The 27,703-nt window shown below is 39.4% G+C and overlaps 1 protein-coding gene and 1 pseudogene across 5 annotated transcripts in view; one reads left to right on the top strand and one right to left on the bottom strand.

The window, feature by feature from the left end:
- Positions 1 to 27,703, top strand: part of Atp7a (ATPase copper transporting alpha) — a 107,353-nt gene that overhangs the window by 50,097 nt on the left and 29,553 nt on the right. For 3 of the 5 annotated variants that reach the window (XM_087599118.1, XM_087599117.1, NM_052803.2), the window contains 12 exon segments: positions 9,651 to 10,140; positions 10,758 to 11,483; positions 12,601 to 12,783; positions 15,049 to 15,212; positions 17,602 to 17,763; positions 19,047 to 19,123; positions 19,549 to 19,774; positions 20,787 to 21,020; positions 22,152 to 22,243; positions 23,637 to 23,764; positions 24,083 to 24,237; positions 24,441 to 24,575. In XM_087599118.1, the coding sequence (XP_087455244.1) occupies positions 9,651 to 10,140; positions 10,758 to 11,483; positions 12,601 to 12,783; positions 15,049 to 15,212; positions 17,602 to 17,763; positions 19,047 to 19,123; positions 19,549 to 19,774; positions 20,787 to 21,020; positions 22,152 to 22,243; positions 23,637 to 23,764; positions 24,083 to 24,237; positions 24,441 to 24,575 (2,772 nt within the window). 5 annotated transcript variants of the gene reach the window in all.
- On the bottom strand, positions 26,720 to 27,174 carry LOC147998273 (large ribosomal subunit protein uL24 pseudogene; annotated as a pseudogene).

The following is a 27,703-nucleotide window of genomic DNA, read 5'->3' on the forward strand; positions in this document are numbered from 1 at the left end:
GTAAGTTTTGTTTTATATTCAGACCACTTCCTTCTGTATAGAATTTTACCATTTGTAGTTTTATGGTTGTTTTCCTTATAGAAGGTTCCTCCAATTGTTTGTCTCAGAGGCCCCCCCTCCACCAAAAGTGGATTTGTCTCTTCCTAGGCACCATTTATAAAATTGCCTTTGTCCAGACATAATTTACAGTCAGAATGTAGTTCAATTTGGAAATACACAAATACTGATGACTTTTTAAAGAATTTAAAGGTTTACATTTTCTGGATCATAACTTTTGAGGTTATACTATGTTGTCAGTGTCTTTTTATGTGTAAATGATGCAGGGCCGTACACATACAAGACAGACACTCGAGCACTGGCCTATACCCACAGCTTCTGTGAAACCAATTTAGAAAAAAAAAAAGGTTTGGGAGAACAAAACTCGGACTAAGTCAAGGAGCCCTTGCTAGTGTTTGGAATAATAAGGTAATAAAGTTGTGATGTTGAAATGAGTGAGCTACTTTATTGAATCACACAGCAGTAGAAGACATTGAAGCTTTAACTCAAAGGGAGTCTCTAACTCCGAAATAAATGGAATCTCATCTTTTACCTTTTTAGCTTTAGCATTTAAATTCATTTTGGGAATTTTGTCTGCAATTGTATTGTTATTGAGTGCAGTATTCTTATTTGTCCTGCTAGAGCCATCACAGTCGACTTTAAAGGGATTAACCTGAAGTTTAATTGAATTACCCCAGTGGTCTGTTCAAAGGAAACATAACGTGAGCCGATAATGTGAAGATTTTTCTCTGCGATTGTTTGACTTCTTTGAAGTGGGAATGTAAAATCAAATTTTGTTAGATACGAGAATCGGATGGCTGTAAAGGTTAATGCCTTATTAACCTGAAACTTAGAATGCTAACTTTTGGAGTAGGATCCCCCTTTACTCATGTAAGTGTAGTTTACCCTCTTTATGTACAGTAGCCCTTAACAGTGATCTCCCGGGGCGCTGGGGAGATGGCTTAGTACATAAAGTACACAAGCAGGAGAACCAGAGGACCAGAGTTTGAATCCCTTGTACCCAGGTGGGCATAAAATGAAGTGGTGAGTAATGGAGGCCTGCAGTGGCAGCCACTGACATCCACACATGAGTAATAGACCTACAAATGTGTGCTCTCACAACTGGGAACACATAAATACATATGCATTACACACCATGCTCATGCCGGAAAAGGATCTGCGAGTGCTAGTACTTACTAAGTTCCTGTGGTGCAATAAACACATCCCTTGTTCATCTTAGGATTGTTTAAGGTTTTTGTTAAAAGGGAGCACGCGCACTGATTGTTTTTCAAACTAATGCCCCCTTACCAACACTATATATATATATATATATATATATATATATATATATATATATTAGGATAAAACAGCATTCTGATTATTATAAATATTAGTGAATAGAACTGCTGTTCTTGTAGAGGACCAGAGTTCAGTTCCCAGCACCTATATGGCAGCTCACAACCATCTGTAACTCCAGGTTCAGAAGTTTTGATGCCCTCTTCTGGAATCTGTGGACATCAGCCATGCATGTGGAGCACACACATACAATGGCAGGCCAACAGTCACATAAATAAAAACATTAAACCTTAAAATAATTATAAATGAGTAATCATACATCCATAAAGACATTGTTATTTATTCAAAGAAGCTTAGGTTCTGAACTCTGTTCCAAAGATCAAAAAAGGGTCAATTCCAAGATAAAACCTAGCAGTAGAGAAGTGGTATATTTCTCTTTTTTACTGCTGCATTTGAACTTTTACATGAATAATTATGTATTTGTTATGTATTTTTGAAGCAATTGAAATCTATTAGAGTGACATTTGACAAATTACTCAACTTATAAATAGCTTACTTTGTGAAAAGCTCTGTTAATTTTTTTTACAATCTATGAAATCTGTTTCATCTTAAGATATTTGAAGTTTTAGATTGCTTTTAGATTATTCTTAGTTCATAGAATTGCCTTTTGCAGGCTCATAATTGACTTAATAGTTGTAAGTGGTAACTTTTATTTTGATTGGTTGAATAGATTAAATACTTTCTCTCTCTCTCTCTCTCTGTGTGTGTGTGTGTGTGTGTGTGTGTGTATGCATGAGAGAGACAAACAGATGTTCATGTGTGGAAATTAGAGGACAAGTTGTTGGATTTGGTTCTCTTCTTTCATAATATATGTTCTGGGACTCAATTGTGAGTTGTTATGTAAGTACCTTATCCAGTAAGCCATCTTGCTGGCATAATTTTATGATTTTGTAGACCAGTAGAGCTAAAAAGGAATAAATATTTTTGTGGTATACTCAGGAAACTGAAGAAATGGGATGATTTTTCCAAGGTTTTCACTTTTTATATTGTCTGAGAATAGAGCATACAGACTTATGTATTTATGCAGTTTACATAGAAATTGTATGTGAGAAGTGTGCTACATCTGGATTTCCTTCCTCTCTCCCTCTCTTCCTCCCTCCCTCCTCTCCTCCTTCCCTCCTTCTCTCCCTTCTTTTCTTTCTTGGTAGAGTCCCACTGTGTAGTCCCAGCTGACCTGGAGCTCACTGTGTATTCCAGGTTAGTCTCAAACTGGCACTACACTGACCCTTCCTCTTTAGCCTATAAGTGTTGGGATTGCAGGTATGAGCCACCATGCCTAGTTTCAAGTCTGAATTTCATGTTTAACACTTCAAGAAACTTACAAAGTTGTAAGCACTAATATAAATTATATGGGCAATTACCCCCTCTTTACATTGTAGTGGTGGTGGTGGTGGTGGTGGTGGTGGTGGTGGTGGTGGTGGTAGTGGTGGAGTAGCCTCAAACTCGACAGTAGTACAGCATGACCTTGGATCTGTGCTCCTTCTGTCTGCATGTGGGTGCCACTGCACCTGTTGTCGCTAAGCTCACAGAGTACCATCAGTTGGCTTTCCTTTGTTCTCTTCCATTACTGCCTTCTATAACCACTTTATATTCCTCTGTCCCTAGTGCTTCCTGTGCTCATAATCCGTAGGCCGTCCTGATTACATTTAAAGAGACTTGACATAATGGAAAATAGTTTCTCTGAAACTAAAAACAACATCATTGTTTCCTAATGCAAAATTCTGTAGTCATTTGCACAGTGTGGGGAGTTGGAGGAGGTGATTTAGGGACAAGAGGAGCATATGAAAGAGTCGCTCGCTTAGGCATAGAGTCACACTGCTACCAGCAATTTCTAACTCTCAACAGCCTACTAGCTCTCAACAGCCTTGCCTGCTTTTCCTCACCATTGTGTCTCTAGCAGCCCGTACAATGCCAGGCACATAATGGACACTCAGTCAATATTTGCTAGGTAAATAAATGCCAACTTAGTACTCAAGGTTTTGGCACTAAGAACTGTCCTGTGATGATTCTGAGCTATTATGTGACCTTTTTCTTGAAAGGAAATTTTGCTTCCTTTGAAACTTCTTTTTTAAGTTGAGTGCTAATACTACAATACCCCAAAGTGATCTGTGCTAAGCATGGCTGTCTAGCTTTAAAACATAGAAAGAGGAATAAATAAGGCTATATTTTCTTCATCTGCAGTATGAATAACACTGGGAATATTCTTTTTATTTATTATTGTTGTTTGAGATAGGGGTTCATCAAGCCAGGCTGGCCTCAGACTTACTGTGTGGACCTAAACCCCATAAGCAAAAAATGTTACAATACATTTAAAAAAGACATATCAGCTATGATATATTGAAAGTTAAAAAGGAAAAGAATAATTTAAACTAGTACTTTTAAATGTACAGTGGTCCCCAGCATAGGGATGTGCAAAAATCTTCAGCAGTGATGGGAGTGTTTTATATATACCTCTCTGGTATGACAGGCTAGCTATTACGAGGTCTTCAGTTGTAGGGAGTAAAGCTCACTTACTGGATTTTTAACCTTAATTGAATTTCTTACTTAAAAAATTCATGTAGAACCAGATATGGTAGCACACATCTGTAATTCCTGTATTCAGAGGGAGGATTGTGAGCTTGAAGTAAACATAGGCCATAGTTACACCCTATCTAAAAAATTTCCCTTTAATTATGTTGACTTTTATGTTGTATAATAATTAGGATTTTTCCTTTAATTTTTTCTTATTTTGCATTAAAACCAGAATTCTATACTGGATAGGCATTTTTATTTTTGTGAATGTTATTGTCACCGAATAGTATAGGTTCCCTTCTTCGTGAGTATAAAAGCTAAAACAAGCACAGCCAAAACATAAAGGCATGGAGAAAGACTTATTACGTACAGTAGTGAAGGTGATTGCAGTATTATTTCCAATGGTGCTTAAACTGTTTAAAGGTATCTTAACATAGGAGTTTACTCCTGAATATCCCTGCCCTGTGTAGCGGCTCTCAGAAATGCATGTACAAATTCATTGAACACCACAGCCACCAGCAGCAGCAGCAGCAGCAAGATCAGCAGCAGTAGCAGCAGCACAAGGCAGAACAATACCACCATTCCTGAAACCTCCCTGTATTTACTGCCTAAGCCGGACAGACACATAGGCCCTGATAACCAGTGATCTGTTCTCCCGCTTCCCCTTAGCTAGGCTGCCTAAAGTACCTTAAAGCCTTTTCTTTGCAACACTCAAGATTACTGGAGGTCTTTGCACAGGCTAAGAAAATAGACTACAACACTACACTCACATTTGTTTCCTTAATCAGAATGTCATGGACCACAGATGAGTGAGACTAAAAGAGATCTATTCAATAACATGAGGAACTGCATTGATAGTGGCTACCATTCATTATATTGTACGTTTTAAAAAGTTATATGTCTATCTTAGGGTCTTATTGCTGTGAACAGATACCATGACCAATGTAAGCTTTATAAAGGACAACATTTAATTGGGGCTGGTATACAGGTTCAGAGGTTCAGTCCATTACCATCAAGGCCAAAGCATGGCAGCATCCAGGCAGGCATGGTGCAGTAAGAGGAGCTGAGTTCTACATCTTCACCGGAAGGAAGCCAGGAACAGACTCAGCATCTCCAGGGACCTAGGAGGAGGGTCTCCAAGCCCACCTCCACAGTGACACACTTCCTCCAACAAGGCCACACCTTCTAATAGTGCCACTCCCTGGCCAAGCATATACAAACCTTCACAGTCTATAAACTATTAATTTGAAAAACATCTTTGTTTTAATTTTTTATTATATTATTTTATATACATGTGTGTTTTGCTTGCATGTGGTTTTATGCCTCTAGAGGGCATTGGATCCCCTGGAACTTGAACTGGAACTAGAGTTCCAGATAAGGTTGTGAATTTCCATGTGGATGATGGGGATTGAATCAGGGTCCTCTGCAAGAGTAGCACATATGCTTACTGAGCCATCTCTCTAGCCCCAAGCTTTATGCTTTATTTATTTTTATTTTGTGTATACACACACACACAAATATATATATATATAGGTATTTTGCCTACATGGATATCTGTGCACATGTACATGTATAGTGCCCATATGGAGGCAGGAAGATGATGCTGAGTCCGGATGATGATGGAACCGGAGTTACAGATAGTTGTTAGCTATAATATGGTGCTTGGAATTGAACCCCGGTTCCCTGAGAGAGGAGTCAGTGCTCTTAGTCATCTTTCTAGACTCTGTATGTTGTCTTTTATGACAAGGTCTTACTATTGGTCCAGGCTAGATCATAATTTGCACTATACCCCGGGCTGATCTTGAACTCACAATCTATCTACAGTATCCTCTTGAATACAGGAATAACAGGAGTGTATCACTATGCATAGCTTTTATTTCTCTGCTTTTTCATGAAAAATGTTATATGATATAATCTAATACTAATACAAATTATTTTCCCATTTCTGTTTTGGATCATTTACACTAAGTGTTCTCTTCTAAAACTAAAAAAAAAGCTACTGAATTAGAGTTATCTGAGCCCTAGGAACTTCCGTGCCATGATCACATTTCAACTTTTGTTTTGTTTTTTGAGACAAGGTTTTGGAACTCACTCTGTAGAGCAGGCTGGCCTTTAACTTGGAGATCTGCCTGCCTCTGCCTGCTGAGTGCTGGGATTAAAGGTGTGCACCACCATTGCCCAGCCATGTTTCAAATGTTTATTAAATGCATTTTTATCAGTTACAAAGCTAAAGGAAGAAATAAAAATTAATTTCATTAAAATATGCACAGGGGGCTAGAGAGATGGTGTAGTTAAGAGCACCGCCTGCTCTTCCAGAATATGTGGGTTTGATGCCCAGAACCTATATGACAGCTAATAACTCCCTATAACTTCCATTCTAGGGGATACTATGACCTTTCTGGTTTCTTTTGATACCACATGTGCATTTTGCACAGATATACACTCAGCTAAAATACCCAAACTCATTTTTTAAAATCTAAAGGAAAAAAATTAAACAGAATATTTAACTGTATAGTTATCACAGAGGATTTAAAGGGAGATTTCGGGTTTTTTTATTGGACATTTTTTCATTTACATTTCAAATGTTGCTCCCTTTCCTAGTTTCCCGTCCATAAGCCTCCTATCCTCTCACCCTCCCCTTCTTCTATATGGGTGTTCCCCTCCCCATTCACCCCCCTTACCCCCACCCCGACATTCTCCTACACTGGGGGTCTAACCTTGGCAAGACCAAGGGCTTCTCCTAAAAGGAGATTTCCTACTCTAAATTACTTTAGTTTTTACATTTTTTTTGTTGTATGAAACAAAGCTTTGTACTAGGAATAATGATGGCTCCTATCTTTAAACTGTCACTGGCACTTTATTCTGCTGCTATCTCAAAGTGAACAGTGCTAGCATTGAATTAATCATTTATCCTTTCTTTCTTTTCTTATCTGCTAAACACCTCTTATTTCCCTCCTCTCTCATACCATTTAACACCATTACCCACTGGCCCAAACTAGAAAATTAAAAGTCATGCTACTCAGTGTCCTTATCATTTAACTGTATCTGTATCTGCTATGCATGTCTCAGAACTGCCTCTCTTCCCATTTTCCTCATGTCTATGACTTAATTCAGAGGTCGTATTATGCTATTGTTACAATTAGAGTAGTATCCTAGTTGGTATTTCTCCAGCCATCCCATCATCTTCTATACTGCTTCTGCAATAATTCTTATCCAACAGATCTCATGCCTTCCCCTGTGTAACTTTTTCATGGCACTCTATTACCACTAAGATAAAGTACAAACTATTATTGACATACGACCTCATAATAGAATGATTCTTTCATCCCCAGGCTATCACACTTTTCTACATTTGTTCTTCCATTTGCCTGCACTTTCCTCATATTTCATGAGTCCATTTGTCTTTTAGTACGCATTATTTCCTCTAAGGAGCCTTTCTTGAGCCGTACTCTCAGGGATTAATGGTTAGCCACCTTCTTTCTATTCTTTGTCCCAGTGTTGATCCATGTGAGTGTGTCATGTTCAGCATTGGGGCCTAAGAATCCCATTTCCTAGCACATATAACAAATGCTTGGTAAATATTAGCTGATCTTTGTTTACATTTATTTTATAACTCATTTGTGCTACAAAAAACTTTCCTACTTATAAAAATCCTGGAAGATAATAGAGCATGCATGTCCTTCCCCTACTCCTGTGTTTTTGGCTTGGTACTGGGAAGTATATCTAGGGCATTACATTCAGGGCCTTGTGTATACAAATCAGCCACTTTACCACTGAGCTATACTTTCATCCTTCAATTAACATTTTCAAAAGATTAGATTTCATATTACCTTGTATCCTCATCTATCATCTTTCCTCCCTTTCCCTTTTGAGGGAAATTTTTTTCTTCTATTTTTCTTAGCTAGGGAAGCCAGCAAGCCCCAACAATCCTCTTGTCTCTGTCCCACTCCGAGCTAAAGTAACAGATATGTGTGAGATACCTGGATTGTTAGGTAGACACTGGGATATGAACTCTGGTCCTCATGATTGTACAGCAGATGCTCTTTAGTACTGAGCCATTTCTTCAGCCCTACCTTTCATTTTCTATAGTTGTCTCATTTCCTGTATAACCTTTAAAATATGTATAATGTGACACATTACAGTAATTTATGACAAGATGTGTTAGGAAAATATAGTCTATATTCTCTTGTGAAATTCTAGCATGTACATGTTACTGCACATACTTCACAGGCCTGACTGGTACCACATGGAGCCCACACATTGCTCTTTTAGGAAGGCAAGACATTTAGTGTGTCTTTCCAGTGAGAGTAGAAAAGCTAAAAACTTCGCTGAGAAACCACTAACTAGTTTCTAGTGCTATTATTTATTTCATTCTTGAATGTTGATAGTCTCTTCTTAAAATTAATTTTATTTTTAAAATTTATTTTGTTGAGATTTTGTATATGACTATGGAATTCATCTCATTTCTCTCCCTTTCTCTCCCCTGTCCCTCCCATGTCCCCCTACACTACTCTCAAATTCATGCCTTCTTCTTTAATTATTATTGCTACATGTTCTCACACATATACATGCTACATGTAGTTTTAGCTACCCCAACTAAGCTCCAGGAAAGGACTATGCTGCCAGCCCCCACCCAGAGAATATTGGATCCACAGATGAAAAACATAGACATACATAGTTGTTCAATTTCAACTTGCCTTTTTGGCACAATTGCTGGGCACTACTTATCTCCTGGAGAAGTAGGCCCTTATCAATACTATTAGCTCTGCACCTCTCCACCTGCCCACTTTAGTTGTTCACCCCCAACCACCTGCCTGTAAGAGTGACCTGTGGCCATTCCATCCAAAATCTCACATGGCTTGTCACCTTTTCTCCATCAGAAGCATGGTGAACTCTCTCTCTCTCTCTCTCTCTCTCTCTCTCTCTCTCTCTCTCTCTCTCTCTCTCTCTCTCTCTCTTCCTTGTATCTGTCTTCCTTGCCCTTGTGGACTCAGAAATCCCACCTATTCTTTCAACCCGGCAATTGCCCCATGGCTTCTTTACTGATAGATCAAGAACCAATTAGGAAACATGACCTTAGCATCAGAACCATCCATACACACGCGCGCACGTGCATACACACACACACACACACACACACACACACACACACACACACACACACAGACACACACACACAGACACACACACACACACATTTTTCAGTCCATTTAGTGTTGTTCATGTGTTTAGGGATGACCATCATCCCTAGAGAAGACTGATCCTCCATCTCTCTGCAACAATTAACTGGCTGTATCTGTGCATCTAGGAGTAGGACCCTGTACGATTTCTTCCATCCACACTGGCGTGTCAACTGGTGTTGCCATTACAAAGGTCTTGTTTAGATATCAATGGTTTCATGGATGATGGTCCTTTGGCTCTAAAAATTTTGCCCACTCTTATGCAATGTTCCCTGAGTTTTAGGTGTAGGATTTGTGTTACAGATGTGTCAGTTGTGAATGAGGACCTCGTGGTACTCATTTTGACCAGTTGTGGATTTCTGAGATAGTCTCCATCTGCTGCAGAAAAGAAACTTCTTTGATGAGAAGTGAGAGCTACACTTATCAGGGAAGGCCAGTTTGTGAGCTAAGTGTCTATGCATTGGAATGCAAAATGGCTCAGGAGGGCTTGGTTCTTGATGTTTGATAGTCTTAATTCCTATGTCATACAGCTGAGTCGAACTAACTTTTGAAATTTCTTTCCCAAAGGTTTCCCTAGAAGAAAAAAGTGCAACTGTTATTTATAACCCTAAACTTCAGACTCCAAAGACCCTCCAAGAAGCTATCGATGACATGGGCTTTGATGCTCTTCTTCACAATGCTAACCCTCTTCCTGTCTTAACCAATACTGTGTTTCTGACTGTTACTGCTCCACTGGCTCTGCCATGGGACCATATCCAAAGTACATTGCTCAAGACCAAGGGTGTGACTGGGGTTAAGATTTCCCCTCAGCAAAGAAGTGCAGTGGTTACCATAATCCCATCTGTGGTGAGTGCTAATCAGATCGTGGAGCTGGTCCCAGACCTCAGTTTAGACATGGGAACTCAGGAGAAAAAGTCAGGAACTTCTGAAGAGCATAGCACACCTCAGGCAGGGGAAGTCCTGCTGAAGATGAGAGTGGAAGGGATGACCTGCCATTCATGCACTAGCACCATTGAAGGAAAAGTTGGAAAGCTGCAAGGTGTACAACGCATTAAAGGTAATTTGTCCGCTGTCTTCCCCCCCACCCCCCGTTTTGTAAAGCTATTCTTTGTTTTGATCATTAAACTTTTTGCTTTCTTCCCAAGCATGAGTTTCAAACCCATGGGCCTAGAATTGCTTCCTGCTTTATTGAAGTTAGAGTTGTAGCATATTCCCAGTATTAAATGTCAGTGAAGTTAATGATTATAATGAAAGGTTATGAGAGTTGAACTTTAGCAGGAAAGGCACTGTGGTAGCGATTTGTGGTGTTCAGGCTTCCTGAACAGCCTGCCTTGGGTATGTTTTACCTATAATATATTTGTACTGAAGTGATGCAGAAACATAGAGACCATAGGAGCTCTGGTCATGTCTTTTGCTTGTTTCCAAAGTATGTCAATCTCATTTTTTTTTCTTTTTCTTTTTTCTTTTTTTCCGAGCTGGGGTCCGAACCCAGGGCCTTGCGCTTGCTAGGCAAGTGCTCTACCGCTGAGCTAAATCCCCAACCCCGTCAATCTCATTTTCTAAAAAGCACAAAGATATCTAAGGGAAAAGGCATTGAGAAGAGTGAGGGAGAAAGAGCAATTGGCTCCGAAGTGGAGCAGGAATAAGTAACTTACAGATGTTTCTGTTTATTAGTGTCCCTAGACAACCAAGAAGCTACTATTGTGTATCAACCTCATCTGATCACAGCAGAGGAAATAAAGAAGCAGATTGAAGCTGTGGGTTTTCCAGCCTTCATAAAAAAACAGCCAAAGTACCTCAAATTGGGAGCCATTGACGTTGAGCGCCTGAAGAGTACACCAGTCAAATCTTCAGAAGGATCTCAGCAAAAGAGCCCAGCGTATCCCAGTGACTCAGCAATCACATTTACCATAGACGGCATGCATTGTAAATCATGTGTGTCAAATATCGAAAGTGCTTTATCTACACTCCAGTATGTAAGCAGCATAGTAGTTTCTTTAGAGAATAGGTCAGCCATTGTAAAGTACAATGCAAGCTTAGTCACTCCAGAAATACTGAGAAAAGCGATAGAGGCCGTTTCTCCAGGGCAATACAGAGTTAGTATTTCAAGTGAAGTTGAAAGTCCCACCAGCTCTCCCTCCAGCTCATCTCTTCAGAAGATGCCTTTGAACTTAGTGAGCCAGCCTCTGACCCAAGAAGTTGTAATCAACATTAATGGCATGACTTGTAATTCTTGTGTGCAGTCGATAGAGGGTGTAATATCGAAGAAGCCAGGTGTAAAATCCATCCACGTTTCCCTCACAAATAGCACCGGGACTATTGAATATGATCCTCTACTAACCTCTCCAGAACCCTTGCGAGAAGCAATTGAAGACATGGGATTTGATGCTGTCCTTCCAGGTAATCATCACTTTTTCTTTGATTTCTTCATTGCTTTTGTATTCCTATTTTGTTTCTTCCTTTGGCTTTTAGCAACAAGAAGTGATTCATAGTCACTGAAATGTCACCTCTTTTGTGAAAGGGTTTTCCTATGTAGCCCTTGCTGATGTGAATATTGACAGACTGTCTTTGGACTCACAGAGATGGCACCTGTCTCTACCCCTTTAATGCTGAGATTAAAGGCATGTATTACCATTATCTGGCTAAAATTCTACTTCTTACAAAGGAGCCCTATGACATAGTCACGAGCATGTAAAAAATGCCTAAAGATATCAGGAGCCTAAAAACTTTAAGGTACAGCTGGGCGTGGCAGTGCATGCACTCATGAGGAAGAGATAGGTGGATCTCTGAGTTCAAGGCCAGCCTGGTCTACCAAGCCAGTTTCAGGAAAGCCACAACTACACAGTGAAAATAAAAAACAAACAACAACAAAACAAACTTAAAAGCAGACCAACATGGTAGTTACGGTTTTGTATAGTGTATGTGATTGAATATTTTGTATATACTTCGTGAGAAGGCTGGAGAGATGGCTCAACAGTTAACAGAGTGGTGTTATAATTATTCTATTTTATTATCAGTCGTTGAACCCTTATTATGCCTCATTGGTAAATGAAGCATTACCACACACATATATGTATACATCTACACATACGGTGACAGCACTATTGATATTTTCACACACCCACTCAAAAGTATCTCCTATAGATAAAGGAGGACTCCTTTGATGCCAGTGTGAAAATTGTCAGCATGATAATGCTAGTTAAATATAAGCACAAGAACGGTCTAGTAACCAGTTGTTCTCCATTTGAGGTTGCGTTTGTAGATAATGACTAGAAGAATCTGCCATAACTAACTTTTTTTGTACTCACTTGGGTCAGATCTTCTTGTGAGCCGCTGAGGTGAACAATAAAGAAATTCAAAGTCAGTGTTGGGAATGGGTAATAACAATGTATTTGTTGAGGGCTTTTAGGACCTTGCTGATTTTCAAGAAATTGGTTGGCAGGCCTGGAGGTGTGGACTGTGACATATGACAAGGTGGCAGCTGGATAATAAATGAAAAGAACCTTTCTCTTTCCAGCAGACATGAAAGAGCCACTGGTCGTGATAGCTCAGCCCTCACTGGAAACACCTCTTTTGCCCTCAACTACTGAGCCAGAAAATGTGATGACACCAGTTCAGAACAAGTGTTACATACAGGTCTCGGGGATGACGTGTGCTTCTTGTGTAGCAAACATTGAACGGAACTTAAGACGAGAAGAAGGTAAGACAGTCTTCAGTGTGTTTATTTTTATGTTCTTATTTCCAGGTTCTTTCCCATCTGTGTTTTGTGGCCATACTTAGAATTCTTCCCAAGACTTCCTAAAGATCATCCTTGATGCATAATACATTCCTGAATTTCTGCAAGTTTTTATTAGTGCTATTTCTTTTATGATCCCATTTTAGTGCCAGTGAAATTTACTAAAAATGTTATGGCAGAAGGATATACATAGCATTACTATTGTGAACCATGGCTGTTTCTAAAAGTGATAATGAATAAGTTAGGTATTGTCTTATCTAGATTAAACACCAGGGCCAAACCATATTTGTGTAGAATTATATTGTCTCCTCTAACAGTCTGACCTCTGATCTTTCCTTATAAGATCTAAGTTGCCTAGTACTGTGTATTTTAACCTCAGGTTACAAAATCTTTGACAATCAATACCACTGTTTTTCTGTAGTTGCTCAGATGTTTTACTTTATAAATTTATACACATTTTATAGATATATCAGTATAGCATAGTAGCTTAGTTAGTCATATAAATGTACAATTATGTTTAATGAGACCAAAGTCTTATGTTTGGTACTTAGGCTGCTATAACCCTAGATGTCTTGATAGATGTCACTTATAGGGACTGAAATAAGGAAGAAAGGATTAATGAGACAAGCATATCCTGACAATTGAGGAAAGAAGTTAAAGTATAATTAGTACATTGTCTTTTATAGTAAGGCCAGATGTTTATTTTTTATGAAACATAAGCATATGTGTGGTTCATTGTGGTGTCTTGCATTCAGTTACTTATGCCTTGTTCATTTCAGTCTGAATGTGTAGTCAAGGCTTTGCTTGAGTCACTAAAAAGGAAAAGAGAGGCAGAGGCAGAGGCAGGCAGATTTCTGTAAGTTTGCAGATAGCCTGGTCTATACAGCTGATTCCAGATCCTGTCTTAAAAAGAAAAGGAAAGGGCTGGAGAGATGGCTCAGCGGTTAAGAGCACTGTCTGCTTATCCAGAGGTCATGAGTCCAATTCCCAGCAACCACATGGTAGCTCACAACCATCTATAATGATATCTGGTGCCCTCTTCTGGCCTGCACGTGTACATGCAGGTGCAACACTGTATACATAATAAATCTTTAAAAAAAAAGGAAAGATGGGAAGGAGGGGATCAATGAATGTTGCTAAGCAAATGCTCTCAGAGGAAACTTGCACAGTTCCTGTTTGTCTCTTGAAAAGGAAATTTCTATATTACCCCAAAATGTTGATGCCAGTTATGATTGTCTCCTCAGATCCTGATGAAAGCTAAATATATTCCTGGATAGTAAGTGACATTCCTAGTCCCCATTTTAATGTTCATTAATTCTCTCAGTTAATTCCCCACTGTCCTTACCACCTCTTATTTAACACTGTTGGCCTTGGCTCATGTAAGTAAGCTTTCCTCACCAAGTTTACATTGCACTGCTTAAAAAGCCCAAAGCTTCTAAGAGTGGAGCTCCCTGGCACAGCACACTAATTGGCCGTGTGTACTATGACTAGCCTGTGCAAAGTTTGGTTATGTGTAATTCCCACTATCACCCCTGAGGTGGAAAAGAGCTCCGGCTATGTTTTTGTAAGAAGTCTATCTTTTGGAGATGTATATTTAAAGATTTTTGCGCGAAGTGATAAGATGTTTGGGATTTGCTTCAACATCATTTGGGTAGAGGGCAGGATCAGAAAGAATTTCGATCCATAAGACCCAGCTCCTATGGCCGTTTGGGGGCCAGGAAGGCAGCTTGTAGCTAGGAGTCCTTTGTTAGCCTGAGTGACAGCAAGATTCTGTATCTAAAAAGTCTAATGGTGCATATGTTAAATCCTAGCACCCGGGACACAGGGGCAGGCAGATTTCTGTGAGTTCTACTTAAGGCCAGCCTCATGTACTTAGCAGTTTCCAGGCCAGTTAGGGCTGCCTAGTGAGCTCCTGCCTTGAACACAAACCAGATGTTGTTGATAGTAATAATTGTTTAAGCTTAGTGAAGGCACATCAAGATACAATGTTATCCGCTTTTCCATATACATAATTACAAGTTGGTATAATAAGTTTAAAGAACTAAGGCCACCTTTTAAAACAGTTTTTTAAATTGTTTGGGTTTAAGACTTGTATAAAATGTTGAGTAGTAAATTTTAGCAAATTCTCTTTCATATTTTTGCAGTTAAATGAAAAGTAGTTTTAGCATTCTTCTTTTTTTTTTTTGTAAAACCTATTACCTGCTTTGTTTTTCTTATCAATGTTCCCAGGAATATATTCTGTACTTGTAGCCCTAATGGCTGGCAAGGCGGAAGTAAGATATAACCCAGCTGTTATCCAACCCCGAGTGATAGCAGAGCTTATTCGAGAGCTTGGCTTTGGAGCTGTGGTGATGGAAAATGCTGGAGAAGGCAATGGCATTTTGGAACTTGTTGTAAGTAGGAACTTTTTTATGTTTAATAAACCTCCAGTAGAAACTTGGAGAGGTTTTTACAGAAAACTTGGAAAATTCGACATATGAAAAAACCGAAAGGTAGAAGGCTGTGACTTAATGGTAGTCTTCAAGCATAGGATGGAAGTATTACCTTTTTAAACACTGAAAAGGGGGTGGGGTTTGCAAGATGGCTCAGCCAGTAAAGGTGCTTGCTGATAAGTTTGATGATCAGAGCATTTGTGACCCACAGGGTGAAGTAGAGACTGACTCTGCAAAGTCCTCCTCTGAACACCACATGTAAATAAATGCACTAAAAAGAGTGGGGTGTGGTTGTTCCTGCTCAGAATCTCAGCATTCAGGAGGCAGAGACAGGAGGGCTCCGGGAGTGTGAGGCCAGCCTGGATTACATAGTGAAATGCTCTCTTATGGAAAGAGAGGGGAATAAATGACAAAGCTAAAACAACTGTGAACCTAAGTAACTCTCATGTAAAGAAAAGAAATTGAACCTGATGGGTTTAAAAAAAAACGAGAACACAAAAAGTTGGGTAGGGAAGGGGCTGTAGATATAAGAAGAGTCCTGGGAGAGAAGGTTAATATATTCAAATAAGTTGTATAAATTCTCAAAGAACTACTGAATTAAAAAGAATGCATGTTTATATTTTTAATGAAAATTTCATCTTCATACAATATATTCTGATTATGGTTTCCTTCCCTCATTTCCTCCTAGATCCTCCCCTACACTTCTAACTCCTTTCTCTCTTAAGAAAATAGGCAGGCAAATAGAAAAGATAGACAAACAAGGGTAAAACAAAATGGACAAACTAACAAAAAGGAAATTAAGGAAGAGCATAAGAAAGGTATACACATGCGTACACACATACACACACACACACACACACACACACACACACACACACACACAAATGCACAAAACCAGAAACCATAATATACTGGAAAAAAACAGTAAGGTACAAAAAACGTCCAAACAAAGCGATATGAAACAACCAATATCCAAAACTACTTCTGAGTTAGTTTTGTGTTGGACATCTGCTGCTAGGCATGGGACCTGTGCTTATATTCAGCAAGACCCTTGTAGAAATTAATTTTTCCTTTGTGAATGACTATTAATTAGAGATAGCTTTATGGTTGGGAATGAGAACTTGTGTCCACTTCCCTGAAACCATTACTCACCAAGAGACGTTTTCCAGGAAGGAGGCTTTCTGCACTCATTGAACTACAGTCGGGGCAGACAATCTTGCATGGGATATTTCCAAGAATTATCAGACAGGAGAAATGATAAGTACTCTAGAATCCAGGCTCTGAATGGATTCTTTGTTCTGTGTAGCTAGTGGCTATGCAGTTTTTCTTCATGGTTCTCTCTCACAGAATGGACAGGAAAAGAAGGGAGTGCAATGGGCGGCAGTGCCACACAGCTGGCTGGTTTTATCAAGAGTCCTCTTACTCGGTTTCGAATAAATGCTTCCTGGAAAAACAAATTCATTAAGACAGTTTTTTAAAATTTTTTTCTTTTATGGGGGAATCTGAGAGCTATTTACTTACGTTTTTTACTTAAAATACTTATATTTATACATATGTGTGAGGAGGATGTCAGATTCCTTGGAGCTGGACTTACAAGCAGTTGTTGAATCCACTTGATCCGCTGTAAGAACAGCGAGTACTCTTCATCTCCTGAGCCGTCTCGCTAGGCCTTACTTACTTTGAATATTTTAAATGGGCTGGACAGATAAAATGGCTTAACAGTTAACTCGCACACACACTTGTGCTTGAATATGTGTATTAAGGTAGCCTTGGAAGCCAGAAAAGAATGAGTTTTGGGTTCAGCTAGAGATGCTGCCTCAGTAATCTTCAAGAAATAAAGTAGAGCAATTAAGGAAGATACGGAATTTCAGCCTCTTGACCCTATACACACGTGCATATGGATACACACACACACACACACACACACACACACACACACACAAATCCCACACATGAATACATACACATGCACACCATACATGTACACAACAAAAAAGAGAGTTTTTTCCTCTGTTAAATTTTATCAGGATAACATATGGCTCTTACAGTACATAATGCACTCAGTGAAAACATGCCACACCATGGCTTTTAGTATATGCCTAGGTTAGTCCACTTAGTTTCAGAAAAATTCAGAATCTTCTTCTTCATTATTCCGAGAATCCCCAGCTCCATCACTGGTGGCACTCCGTCATGAAATCAGAATCCTAATAATAATATCAAAAGGATACTCATTGCACAGATGAAACCTTGTAAGACAATCCTGTGTTATGATAGTCCTTTGAGTTAGAAGTACTAAATTTTTGTAGAAGGAAAGGGATATTTTTAGTAACAAAGGCTTTGTTTTTAACAGGTGAGAGGAATGACGTGTGCCTCCTGTGTCCATAAAATTGAGTCAACGCTCACAAAACACAAAGGGATCTTCTACTGCTCTGTGGCCCTGGCAACGAACAAAGCACATATTAAATATGATCCAGAAATTATTGGTCCCAGAGATATTATCCATACCATTGGAGTAAGTCTTGATTTTGTTTTTCTGTCTTCCCTTTCCAGTGAACCACCTTCTGGAATCACATCTGGTTTACATTAGACAGAGACAATGAAAAGACCCCTTCGACTGTCCACATAAGAACATTAGTGTGTGTCTGCTTTTGTTACCCCCAACCCCCATGGCCTTCATCAGGAAACTTACATGCACATTTGTACAATTAAACCAAGAGCAGACCTGAGCTGGAACTGTCAATCACTTAAAGTATTTAGGAAACGGATATAAAGTTAAATTTGTAAGAAAGACTCTAGCAAATCACTATAAAATTAAAGCATCATGCTGGATGTGCTATGGTTTGTTAAAGCAAATCAGAACAAAAGAAAACAAAAAAAAACACTTTCAAGTTAAATGCAACCCTTTGTGCTAACTTCATCCCATGTACTTCAGTGCATCTTAAGCAGTTATATACATGTATTTTATATTTATATTGTGCATATTTATACTATGCATTGTCAGTGTGCTATGAAATTGACGTTCTGATGATTGACAGTGTATTACAGTTCACTGTATATACTAATATCCTATTATTTGAGGCAGATATACCATCGATATCTGTGGAGCTGGCAGTTCTGAGTATCTAGCCACCTTCAGCAGGTACACAGATGAGTTGCCAAGCTCCAGTTTTAGATTCTCAGAGCAGGGCTGCCATCTTATTCAGAGGTGAAACAACTTGAGAAGCTATCTGTTGAGTTCCATGAGACTTTATGCTGATCACGCTGGCCCTGGAGCTCACGTTTGCTCCTTTCACCACGTTACGCTGCCAACAACTAGAAGATGGCAGCCGTTTCCCTAGCAGTTGAAAACGTGGTGGTTTCAGTTATAGAACTCTCTGAGCCCATGTGCATCTTACTGAGGTGTAGTTCCCTCTTCAGACTTTGCTGTAGTGGGGGAAAGGACTCTGGTTCATGTTTTTTAAGGTGGAACATAAATGAGGGCAAGGCCTTGGACAGTGTATTTACTATAGTGCTAGATTTTTTGCACTGTCGGTGGAAATGGCTATTGCCCTTAAGTGAAATTGCCAGTTTACGAGCAGCAAAATAGACAGTAGCTAGCCTCAATGTGCTCTTAATTTCTTCACAAACTTAGAAACCAGATTAGTCATGGGCAGAAAGCTCTGGACAGCTTCATGCTTCTATTCCCCAGAATGACACTGACTCAGGAATTGAACTGAGTTGTTCTAAGTAATAACAACATGGCTTAGAATATCTCTGCATGGAGTGAATTGACATTTTTCTCATGAATTTCCTTAGAACTTAGGTTTTGAAGCTTCTTTGGTCAAGAAAGATCGATCAGCCAACCACTTAGATCATAAACGAGAAATAAAACAGTAAGTACTTTGGGGTTGTTAATAAAAACATTTCGACTCCTTTTAGAAATTTAACATCCTTTTAGCATGTCAATTTTTACTCTAGTATTTTTTTTAAGATTTACTTTTACTTTTCAATTGGGTGTATGTGTGTATGAGTGTATGACACATGCATGCAGGAGACTGTGGAGGTCAGAAGAGGGCGTTGGATCTGCTGCTACTGGAGTTATGTGTGCTTCTGAACTGATGTGGGTGGAAGGAACTAGACTTGGGTCGTCTGAAGCAGCAGTAGGAGCTCGTAACTGCAGGGACATTGATTGCTCCAGCCTCATGATATCTTCTTACACTGAGTGAGATGGTTTTTCTGTAGCACATAGAATATTTAACTTTTACGTTACTCACTAACTAAAAATGTGTTTTTTCTTTGAAAAATATTTTCATTTAAGATGGAGAGGGTCTTTCCTTGTGAGCCTGTTTTTCTGTATCCCTGTAATGGGACTGATGATCTATATGATGGTTATGGACCACCACCTTGCAACTCTAAACCATAATCAGAACATGAGTAATGAAGAAATGATCAACATGCATTCTTCTATGTTCCTGGAGCGTCAGATCCTGCCGGGACTGTCCATTATGAATTTGTTGTCCCTTTTATTGTGTCTACCTGTACAGGCAAGTGACATTATCAAGTATATTATTTGATCTTCACTAAAGGTTTAAAAGTGATGGCTCAGGGTGTTGTTCAGTGGTAGATTACTTGTCTAATATACTCAGAGCCCTAGGTTCAATCCCAGTACCGCCAAAACCAAAAGCAAAACAAAAGGCAGTAGTACTAACAATTGCTTAATGCCAATTGTACTAATGGAAGACAAGCCTTCCTGTTATACTTCCACCAGAACCCGTGGCTTGTGATTGACTTTCTGAAAAGGGCTACATATCATATATTAAAAAAAAAAAAAACTGGGCTGGAGAGACGGCTCAGTGGTTAAGAGCAGTGACTGCTCTTCCAGAGGTCCTGAGTTCAATTCCCAGCAACCACATGGTGACTCACAACCATCTGTAATGAGATCTGATGCCCTCTTCTGGTGTGTCTGAAGACAGCTACAGTGTACTTATATATAATAAATAAATCTTTTAAAAAAACTTTCCAAAATATCTAAATTATCTTCCTAGTTTACTTGTTTAAGCTAGGATCAAAAAGGAAAATGTGGATCTCTGTGAATTCCAGGCCAGCTTGGTCTATAGAGAGAGTTTCAGGACAGTCAGTGCTACACAAAGAAACCCTGTCTCAAAAAACCAAAAAAGAAAAAGAAAAGAAAACTCGCAACAGCCCTCTGAGGTTTTTTTTTAATGGTATGAAGTATTCATTGCATCATAGATGATGTCCCTTGGTGTCTTGCACAGCAACTTGAAGGCCTTGTGTACATACCTCTGCCAAAGTGCAAACTTGTTCCTACTCAAAATCTCCCTCTTACAGCCAGGTGGAGTGATGCATGCCTATAAGCCCCAAACCTCGTCAAGTTCAAGACCAACCTGGGCTTACATGTGAGGCACTATAACAGTGTTTATGGACTACTTAAAAGGCAAAGGAAGCAAACATTGATACTTTATGCTAAGTTTACTTAGGTTTACATATGAATTTCAGTTTTAGGAAAATTCAGTAATATTCACTTTTCTGTTACAGTTTTGTGGAGGCTGGTACTTTTACATTCAGGCTTACAAAGCGCTGAGGCATAAGACAGCAAATATGGATGTGCTGATTGTGTTGGCAACCACCATTGCATTTGCCTACTCTCTGGTCATTCTTCTGGTTGCAATGTATGAGAGAGCCAAAGTGAACCCTATTACCTTCTTTGATACACCTCCTATGCTGTTTGTGTTTATCGCACTAGGCCGATGGCTGGAACACATAGCGAAGGTAAAGTAAGAAAGGGTGACATTTGTTAAGATAGTGGATCAGTCAAAGACCTCAATGTTTTCTCGACCACTCATTAGAAATATGCATTGATTTATGTAGTTAATCGTTTTACTTTTAGCAATATGTTCAGCAAATTTACCAAGTTTATATCACTGCCAGGGTTAGAGGATACCCATGGTACTTTGTGAGAACCATTTGAGAGGTAGTTATTAGTCATATCATATTGTTATTTGAGAATTGATTTTGCCATGTGACTTAAAACAGTGTTGTCAAAGGTCGTTCATGTTTCCATGCTGTGATGAAGGCCACGTTCTAATCCTGCTCCATGTACCTTTATATTTAACTGAGTTAAAAGCATAATCTATGTGCATCTCAGTACCTTGTGCACTGTACAGTTTTTCCCTAACTACAGTCTAGACAATGACTTGCTAGTTCTGTCAAGTCAGTGTGTTCTCGTTTACCAACAATTCTTTCTTCTTCACTTTTTTTCTCTTATTTTTTTGTTTTAGATAATACTACACTGAGCATAATCATGTCTTAACATTCTTTCCCTCTGAGCTGAGTACCTTAGGAGTAATTAGAAAGTATATGATTTATGAGGACCTTAGGAGTAATTAGAAAGGATGAGATTTATGATTGTTGTCTCAAAGGGCATAATCTTTTCATGGTCTCATGCTATTAGGTGTGGGAAATTTTGCCAGTTAGGGTCTGTCAGCAAAGTAGATTTTACTACAGCGTCCTCACCATCGCATCTTCTCTAATTCCTTGCTAAGTTGGCAGATGTTAACTAGAATTACAAGGGGGCTCTAGTTTGAGTTTCTTCTATCAGTAGTGTGGAAAAACTATACCCATACATAGAGGATTTATAATCCCTCTTAAATAATCTACTTTTTCATGTGCTTTGTTTATGTATGTATTAGATTCCTGATATTTCCTATTAATTTGTATTTCTTTACAAATTATACCTAGTACTTTTAAAATGGTTCTAAAATTATATTATTAATATTCCAATGTAATTTTTTCTGATAAAATGTTTTTCTTAAGCTGATGTTTGAGCAAATGTTAAAAGATTATATCTTTAGGTTTAAACACTTCCTTTCTTGAGTATCATTATTGTGTTTTAATTTATAGGGCAAAACTTCCGAGGCTCTTGCAAAGCTAATTTCCTTACAAGCAACAGAAGCAACTATTGTAACTCTTAACTCTGAAAATCTCCTCCTGAGGTATTCATCTTCATTTCCTTTTGTAACTTGTTTTGAACATTCTATTACATTCATTTTTTTTTGCGGTGGGTATTCGTATGTTATAGTACATGTGTGGAGGTCAGAGGACAGCTTGGGGAAGTTTTCTCCTTCTACGGTGTGGGTCCTACTGATAGTATTCAGATTGATAGGGTTGGTAGCAAGCTCCCTTATGTGCTGAGCCAGCTTACTGGCCCTCTTTTTTTTTTTTTTTTTTTTGGTTCTTTTTTTTTTTCCGGAGCTGGGGACCGAACCCAGGGCCTTGCGCTTCCTAGGCAAGGGCTCTACCACTGAGCCAAATCCCCAATCCCACTGGCCCTCTTTTATGGACATAGTTTGAGATGTGTGTAGAAGTAGGGATTGTCATAATGCCACATAATCTGGCTCTCAGATTTGACAATTATCCCCATCCTATGATATTTTACTTCATCTGTCTGTTTCATCTTTCTTTCTGTTGTTGTAGTAAGAAGTAAATCGTAGGCATATAGTTTTTGTGGTCCATTTTCTACAGTATTTCTTTATAGAAGGATGTATTCAGCTGGACGGCTGTGGCGTATGCCTTTAATCCTGGCACATGGGAGATAGGCAGACAGATCTCTTGTGAGTTTAAGGCCAACCTGATCTATACAGAGTGAGTTCTAGGAAAGCTAAGGCTACACAGAGAAATCCTGTCTCAAGACCAACCCCCCACCCCAAAAGGGACATGTGTGGTGATACATACCTGTAATCCCAACACTCTGGAAGCTGAAGCAGGGGGATCATGGATTTGAGAATAACCTGGGCCAACCTCTTACCTTACCCATCTTTTGACATCAGGTCTTGTTTGGGGGCTCTGTCTCTAGGAGTTTTCTGGTGTTAAGAAACTATTTGAAGTCCTTAAGTATGTCAGACAAGTGCTTGGCCACTGAGTGTTACTTATTTTTCTCCTTAGTGATACCTCCTTTGACTCAAGAAAGAAGTAAGAAAGGAAAGAATGAAGGAGCTATTCTAGTTTAAAAGAAACATAAGATATCTGACATCAACTATGTACAGCCAGTTAGGGTCTCATGTAATACAGGCTGACCTTGAACTCATAATTCTCCTGCCTCCACTTTCCAAGTATTGGGATTACTGGCATATGCTATCATGCCTGACTGTGGTGCTCTTTTTTTAAGCTTTAATTCATTCCATGATTACTGTAAATATTTAGAGTGCTTGTTTTGGGCCAAGACTTTGTTCATCACAAAACTAATGGAGTTGATGCTCGCATAAATGTTGGACCCAGGTTCTGTTGGTAATTATGGAGTCATAGCTTGACATGGTCTCCAAATTGTGTGTGTGAAGGGTAGAATAAGAAGCAGATGCCATGATGCTTTTTATGTTAACTCATGTGCAGTGAAGAACAAGTGGATGTGGAACTTGTACAACGTGGAGATATCATTAAGGTCGTTCCAGGAGGCAAATTTCCAGTGGATGGCCGTGTTATTGAAGGGCATTCTATGGTAGACGAGTCCCTCATCACAGGTATGTTCTGTCAGAGGGACATGACATGAAAGGGAAATGGATCAAAAGTGATAATGAAAAGCAGACACTGAGAACCAAGCAATGTACAAACCATGAGCAAAGAATATGAGTTCTTTAGAGACTGTCTGAAGTTCCCTCAATGTGGGAAGCTCTTCCAGGCTGTATAGCCCTGTGTTTTCTGGGTGAGAAAGAAAAGGAAGAAAGGGAGAGCAACTTTACCTTTGCAAGTGTCCGGATCCTAGTTTCAAGAAGAATGTTCTTTCTAGGTGTTGGTTGACAGTGAATGAATAAATGCCTTCTTGTTTTCTCTTTCTTCAGGGGAGGCAATGCCTGTGGCTAAGAAACCTGGCAGCACGGTGATTGCAGGTTCCATTAACCAGAATGGATCGCTCCTCATCCGGGCAACACACGTAGGGGCAGATACAACACTTTCTCAAATTGTCAAACTTGTAGAGGAGGCACAGACATCAAAGGTAACCTAGATCTCTAGGACAAGCAGAAGCTGTTCTTATTAAACCCTTCTAGTATGACTCTTGTGTGTTTTCCTTGGATTAATTCTACTTGCTTTCGTGTAGTTTGTTAAGATGTTTCTGTCTGTGCTGACTATCAGATATATCTGTATTCAGTGTTAGAGAAAAGACTTAAAGACACTCATTATCATTTCTCTAAATTCTAGGCTCCTATCCAGCAGTTTGCAGACAAACTCAGTGGCTACTTTGTTCCTTTTATCGTCTTGGTTTCCATTGTTACCCTCTTGGTGTGGATTATAATTGGATTTCAAAATTTTGAAATTGTGGAAGCCTACTTTCCCGTAAGTGACTTGTAATAATAACTTTTGACCATGTGCAAAACGCTTTGTGAAACTTTTATAGAGGTCATTAAGTAAAGATCATTTTGAGGAGCTGGAGAAATAGCTCCATAGTTGACAGTACACACTACTTTAGCAGAAGGCCTGAGTTACATTCTCAGCACCTACGTCGGGCAAATCGCACCCATCTGCAATTCCGTCTACAGCAGTATTTGATGCCTCTGGCTTCTGAGAATGCCTGCACCGAGAATGAATGCATACGTTCCCTCCAAACATAAATGATTGTGAGCCAGATGCAATGATGCACAACTTTAATCCTAGCACTCAGGAGGCAAAGTCAAGCACATCTCTATAAGTTCAGGGTCAACCTCTGAGAGTACCAGGCCAGCCAGGAATGAACAGTGAAACCTTGTCTAAAATACACAAACAGACTTTGGAAATGAGCAGTATTGGTTAAGAGTGTAGCTTAGTGGTAGAATGCTGCCCGGCTTTGGGATTGTATTTTCAGAGTCCTGGTACATGTCAGAAACCACAGATAGCAACTGCCTTAGTTATGGTTGCTGGGAAGAGATACTGTGACCATGGCAATTCTCATAAAGGAAAACTTTAATTGGGGATGGCATACTCTTCAAAAGTTTAGTCCATTATCATGATGTCAGGAAGCATAGCAGCATGCAGGCAGACATGGTGCTGGAGGAGCCAAGAGTTCTACATCTTGATTCACAGAGAGCAGAAAGAGACTGTCCTCCACACTGGGCACACACTGAACATATACATAAGACCACAAAGTCCATCTCCACAGTGACACACTTCCTCCAATAAGGCCATGCCTCCTAATAGTGCCACACCCTATGGGCTAGGCATTCAAACACACGAGTCTCTGGGGACCACACCTATTCAAACCACCAGCGCACGTAACATTGTATTTGTCATCTTTAGCTCCAGTACAGACACTTTTACACAAATCGATTGCTTGGCTGTCTTAACTAAGCACTGTCATGCACCGAGCTTATAACCTGAGCAGTTTTGAGCTATAACAGCAAAGCCAGCAGACTTTCTGTTTTATCCTTTACATTTTTAGGAAGTGGAAATTTATAAATCTTAGTAACCTTGGAATATGATTTCTTTTTTTCGTTATAGTAAGAACTTCAACCTTTTCACTTAGAAGAAGCAGACAGCATCTTTCTGTCATGTCTAAATTGTCATCATCGCGCTTTTATGTTTGGGGGACACAGTTTAACAAAAACAGGGGATCTATACAAGTGCCGTAATATTTCAGTAGCTATTCAACATCCAGGAGAAAGGTAGTGGGTTGCTAATGGCAGATACTGTGTACAGCATTAGTGTGCTGTTCAGATAAGACAGAATAGTATTTCAGTGTGCTTGTTAGAATGGTATGCAATTTAAATTTAGTTTTTAGGTTTTTTTTTTTTTTTGAGAGAGACACTCACCATAGCCCTTGGCTGGCCTAGATTTCTCTATGTAGACCAGTGTAGCTTTGATTTCTGCTTGTCTCTATATCCTGAGTGCTGGAACTAATGGTGTAGGCCAGTATGCCTAGTTTGTAATGACATTTTAATAATGCTCATTTTATATAACTTGTTGTGAAGGCTGAACAAGATAACATACATATGTGTGTATATGACAGAGTCTCCGGCCTTGAGCGTCTTGTGTTGTCAGGGATAACATTAAACTCCTGCTTCTCCTGCCTCTACCTCTCAAGTGTTAGGATTACTCATAGCTGGCTAAGAGAATGTATTAAAGAATACATTTTAATCAATCAATCAATATATTCATTATTTTGTCTGTGTAGATGTGTATACACAATGTGTATAACTAGTCCCCTGTGGAGGCCAGAAGAGGGTACTGGATTCCCTGGAACTGTAGTTGCAGATGGATATGAACCACCATGTGTGTACTGAGAATCTGCTTCACATATGGGTGCTGGGGCCTTGGGAAGAACAGCCAGTACTCTTAACCATTCAGCCATCGCTTCAGCCCCCAAGAATACCTTATAGTTAGTGTTTAAAAAGCTATTGTATTAGTGCCTACTCACTGAGGTCTCTGATACCTTGTAAGTATGGCTCTGTGATGTCCTAAAGTAGATCTGTGCTGTCCCTCACTTTATTACTTTGCTTAAACAGTCTTTAATGACAGTGTACACGAGATTCCTCCACTCCTGTGGTTTCACCATTGTTTCTCCCTCTCTCCCTTTGTCCTTGTTGAGAGTTGGCTGTTCTTTCTGGGAGGGTTTTTGTAGTCTCTGCTTAGCTTCAGCCTGGCAATAACCAGTTGGCTGAGGTGTATGCCCACATGGATGGCAGTTGTGCCAGTAGTCTTCTCTTGCTGCACTCATTCAATGTCGATGACATATTTCTTCCTGGACAGCTAGACCTCTTTGCCAGTCTTCTGGGTTCTGTAGTGTCCTCAAAGCACAAACCTCACCATCCTTTCCAATGGGCCTAGGCAGAATACTATACTTCTGTCTCAGCTCTTTGGAAAGAGGGGAGAACATGATCTTCCTCCACGTGTGGGAAGGTGCATTGAAATACCGGTTGCCATTCTTCATTTGGTCAGAAGTCACAAAGGGATTGAACTTCATTTTGGCAGCTGTAGATCTTCACTTTAGATATACAAACTTTAACTCAGCTTCTCTTTTTGTAAGGGGAGGCATAGGGGAAATAATTCCTAAGTTAAAAGATTTAAATTCACAGAGGTGAGAGCACACAGCATATGTGAAAACATTTGCACATGACCTATACAAAAGTCTATGCCTAGATATTTATGAAATTCCCTTCTAACTTTATCTTTTAAAACATTTTAAAGAGTTATCTTAGTTATGCCTAAGTGTGTATATCTGTGTGTGGAAATATGCATGTGAGGTCAATTGTCTATGTATACTAGAAGAGTACATCAGAGACATTGAAGCTCTAGAGGCAGGTGTAAGTTGCCAGATGTGGGTTCTGAGGACTGAATTTGGCTCTTCTGTAAGTACTCCTAACCACTGAGCAGTCTCATCAGCCTCGTTTAAATTTTTTAACCTTATTTTACTTACTGAATGCATATGTGTTGTATGTATGTGAATGCTGGAACATTTGTGCCATTGCACATGTGTGGAGGACAGAGAACAA

This window comes from Rattus norvegicus, chromosome X (genome assembly GCF_021556685.1).
Source record: "Rattus norvegicus strain SHRSP/BbbUtx chromosome X, alternate assembly SHRSP_T2T, whole genome shotgun sequence".
Taxonomy (NCBI): Eukaryota; Metazoa; Chordata; class Mammalia; order Rodentia; family Muridae; genus Rattus; species Rattus norvegicus.